Source organism: Otolemur garnettii, unplaced genomic scaffold (genome assembly GCF_000181295.1).
Source record: "Otolemur garnettii isolate 467f Iridium unplaced genomic scaffold, OtoGar3 scaffold00160, whole genome shotgun sequence".
NCBI lineage: Eukaryota > Metazoa > Chordata > Mammalia > Primates > Galagidae > Otolemur > Otolemur garnettii.
Genome location: NW_003852555.1, coordinates 4,109,260 through 4,113,703, shown reverse-complemented (window position 1 = coordinate 4,113,703; position 4,444 = coordinate 4,109,260). Strand labels below are relative to the sequence as shown.

Sequence of the window (4,444 nt, the reverse complement as noted above, 5' to 3'; positions counted from 1 at the left end):
CAGAAACACCATATATTTATCCAGAGTAAATACTAACATGTTTGAAAAGACTTTTTGTGAATTCATCTTATCTTTTCCTGAACTGTTCTCTAAATCTACCTGTCTTTGCTTTGCCCTGGGGATGGCAGCTAACATTATGATATCTTTCTTTGGTATCAGGCTGTATTTGTTTTGTTTTTGCTGTTTCCACGTTCAAGATCCCACTTGGCAGTCAACTCTTACCCAAGAATGCCGGCCTCTGCACCTGACATCCCTGGTCATCTTTTTATACTGTTTAGACCTTCCAATAGAATTGGGGTGCTAAGTGGGAACAGGCTGATTTCCTGGGGGATAGTACAGTCTGTTAGGGATCCCACTTGTTAGATTTTGAGTTAAGCAATTAAGTTGAGAGATGAGGCTATTTTTCCTAACTTGATTTTGGGGTTCTTGCCAATAAGGCAGTGACTTAGGGAGGCAGCAGGTGCCTCAGTAAGACAGACCAAAATTTGATGCCCTTTAGGTCTGGGTGCTTTCCCGCTTCAATCTCTCACGTGTGAGGCTCTTCTGCTGGGCTTTCATCCTCCTGGCTGGCCTTGCCTGTGTCAGGACAAACCACTGTTTCATTTAATTCTTTTAAATTAGGCCTTGAATTTTTCTTTTTTTTTTGAGACAGTCTCAAGCTGTCACCTTGGGTAGAATGCTATGGTGTCAGAGCTCACAGCAACCTCCAACTTGGGCTCAAGTGATCCTCTTGCCTCACTGTTTTTCTATTTTTAGTAGAGATGGAGGTCTTGCTTTCTTGCTCAGGGTGGTCTTGAACTCAGGAGCTCAAGCAATCCACCTGCCTTGGCTTCCCAGAGTGTTAGGATTACAGGCGTGAGCCACTGTACCTGGCTGGTAACTGCCTTTTTTACAAAATTCCCAGGCATTAACACAGTATCTGGCACATAGTATGTGTGCAATAATTAATTATTTATTGAAAGAATGATTGGATAAAATGTGCCCAGAATGGGAGGTGAAAGGCTTTGTGTACAGACCATTTCTGAGTTGGCTACACTTACTAAGGTGCTGGTTAAATTCAGTTGGGTCATTACTAAACCCATGCCATGTGCTAGGAAATGTATAGGATCTGTGCGGATTAATGTTATAGATTTTTGTTTTCTGTTTCTTAAAGTGCACACGCATTGTAAAAATGACAAAGATTGCTGACATACAAAATGTGGAGAGTGAAATCTGTTATAGTGCCACTCACTAGACATAACCATTGTTAACAGCTTGGTGTATTTTCGTCCAAATTTAAGCAAAAGTTTATATACCATATGCATTATTTTCTTGTTTCCTATTACCCTCTTACAGCTCTTAAATGTTTTCCCATATACATTTACTTCATTCTCTTTAGAGAGTATTCCATTTTATAGCTGTTCCATAATTAACCAATGCAATTGGGTGGATATTTAGGTGGTTTCTATTTTTCTTTACTAGAAACAACACTGCAATGAGTATTATTGTACCTATACATTTGCATACTTATGTATAAGCTCAGTTTCCAGAAGTGAGACTGTCTGGTCAAAGAGTAGGAATGTTTTAAATGTTAATATGTTGCCAAGGTACCCTTTGGAAAAGCTATATTAACTACACAGTTGTATACTTGGGGAGAAGAGAGAGCTTTGAGCCCATAGTCAAGCCGGGGGTCAGAGTGTGAGCAGGTGTGTGTGAGAGAGAGAGTGCCAGAGTGAGTGAAAAGATAATGTGTGTGAGATTGGCCCTGGCCTGGGGAGGTTCATTTTAGCTGCCCTTTGAAGGAGAGGTAGAACTGGGAAGAGCTGGAGGGAAATGATGGTCAAATCGGGGAAATTGAGTCTCTATTCATAAATCACATCTCACTTGATCTTAGCCAAAAGGCCGAGAAGCAATATAAATCACATCTCAAACTTAATATAACACAACTTGTACTTTTCCCCCTTCCCCACCCCTGGCATTTCTCTTCAAGTCTTCTTCATTGAAGTAATTCTATTCCATCTACCTCGATATTCTAGCTAGAGAATAGGGAGTCATCCTTAGTTCTTTTTTTTTTTTTTTTTTGGTGACAGAGTCTTACTCTGTTGCCCAGACTAGTGTGTTGTGGCCTCAGCACCATAGCTCACAGCAACCTCAAACTCTTGGATTCAACTATTTCTCCTGCCTCTGCCTCCTAAGTGGCTAGGACTACAGGCACCTGCCACAACGCCTGGATAGTTTTTTTCTATTTTTAGTAGAGACAGGGTCTCGCTCTTGCTGAGGCTGGTCTCAAACTCCTGAGCTCACGGGATCCTCCCACCTCAGGGGCCTAGAGTGCTAGAGTGCAGGTGGGAGTGGCGGCTTTATCCTTAGTTCTTTTATTGCCCTCTTTCCTTTTATCTCACTGGTTCTCAATCTTCCTAATAACACGGTCCTTTAATACAGTTCTTGTGGGTCTCAACCCACAGGTTGAGAACTGCTGTTTTATCTCTTCCATTAGTGAGTCCTGCTCCACCATAGCCATGCTCCACTTTTTCTTCCCCTTGTTACCGATTCAGTATTCTGGCTAAGTCACATTAATTATTTGCCTGTTTATTCTCTACATAGCAGAAGGTGATCTTTAAAGATAAAGTACTTTCTCTTGTTCTGTACCTTAAAAACTTTTACTTTTTTATTTTATTTTTTTGGCAGTTTTTGGCCGGGGCTGGATTTGAACCCGCCACCTCCAGCATATGGGACCTGCGCCCTACCCTTTTGAGCTACAGGCGCTGCCCCCCCCCCCACCTTAAAACCTTTTAAAGACATTGAGTTACCCCTGGAGTAAGATTCTGACTCCTTGTAACCTTCCAGTTTTAGACACCCTGGCCTTCCCAGTCAGCTCCTTTTGTTTGCCGTGGATCTCTCTTAGCTGTTTTTCTTTCTCCTGGGAAGAATATTCCTGTGGGTAACTTTTCCCATTCTTCAGCTTTCAGCCTCAGTATCTCCTCCTTAAGAGATTTTTCCTGTCAACCTTTTAGGAAAGTAAGATATCCATTCACTCCCCAAACCTACCATTTTCTTTTTATTTCCTTTGTCTTTGGAGCCCTGATGGCCGTTTGTAATTATTTTGTTGCCCCCCTCCCTCCAGTACCTCCAGGTAGATACTAGTTCTGTGAATGTCTGGTGCCCATTTCAGCCCGGTGTTTACCTGTGTTAGCCTTGATGTGATCACAAAGTCATCTCTGATGTGAGATAGATAGATAGAGATATATATATATATATATATATATTTTCTTTTTTTTTTTTTTTTTTTGAGACAGAACCTCAAGCTGTTGCCCTGGGTAGAGTGCTGTGGCATTCATAGCTCACAGCAACCTCAGGGGCTTAAGCGATTCTCTTGCCTCAGCATTCCAAGTAGCTGGGACTACAGGCGCCCACCACAATGCCCGGCTATTTTTTGGTTGCAGCTGTCATTGTTGTTTGGCAGGGCCGGGCTGGATTCGAACCCATCAGCTCTGGTGTATGTGGCTGGTGCCTTAGCTGCTTGAGCCACAGGCGCCAAGCCTGATGTGATATATTTTGTTCTTTACAGCACACCTCAAAGATGTGGGTTATAGTTATGAATTTGCACTTCGAATCACGCACTAAAACTCCTTTCTTTTCTTAGATTCCTGCTCCAAAGCGAGGAGAAATTGTAAGACAGATTGGGGATGCCCTGCGGGATAAGATCCAAATACTCGGAAGCTTGGTAAAGTGATTTGTACTGTATGCACATTCCTTTGAGTGGAGAACAGGGCTGTCAATGCATTTCCGTGCTTAAGATTATGCATTTTTTTTTTTTTTTTAAGAAAAGCAATTTATAAATTTCAAAACTCCTTTCTTTGGAGGAAAGATGAACAAGATAAGGAAAAGTGAAGGCAATTCTTGTGTTTTAAAATTCTTCAGAAAAGAACGTTCTTCAGTTTATTACCCTCACGAAATAAATACAAACATGTTTTGTTTTCTCCTTCCTTAATTTAATGTTTAAAATGTGAATTCTGTTGGAAAAATTCTGCTTTTTATATTTTTAGGTATCTTTGGAGATGGGGAAAATCTTAGTGGAAGGTGTGGGAGAAGTTCAGGAGTACGTGGATATTTGTGATTATGCTGTTGGCTTATCACGAATGATTGGGGGACCCATCTTGCCTTCTGAAAGTAAGCAATGAAGTCAGTTAAGCTAAGAGTTATGCACTCTGATATGGGAAGCTCTCAAAAGTGCTCTGGCTAGGAACAGTTTGCAAATAAGGGATTCAAGTAGCGTATATAACTTTGTGAAAAAAAATATATTTTTAAATTAAATCATAGCTGTGTACATTAATGCAATCATGAGGTACAATGTGCTGGTTTTATATACCATTTGAAATATTTTCATCAAACTGGTTAACTCGTGAAAATATTTTTAATCTTTCTAAGAGATGCAAATTAAAACAGGTGAAAACATGTCGAGAAC

The 4,444-nt window shown here is 40.8% G+C and overlaps 1 protein-coding gene across 1 annotated transcript in view; it reads left to right on the top strand.

Moving 5' to 3' along the window:
• ALDH7A1 (aldehyde dehydrogenase 7 family member A1) overlaps positions 1-4,444 on the top strand; it is a 38,523-nt gene that overhangs the window by 6,297 nt on the left and 27,782 nt on the right. Inside the window, exons 4-5 of the mRNA XM_003799968.3 lie at positions 3,623-3,703; positions 4,026-4,149. Of these exons, the coding sequence (XP_003800016.2) occupies positions 3,623-3,703; positions 4,026-4,149 (205 nt within the window). The remainder of the gene's footprint in view (positions 1-3,622; positions 3,704-4,025; positions 4,150-4,444) is intronic.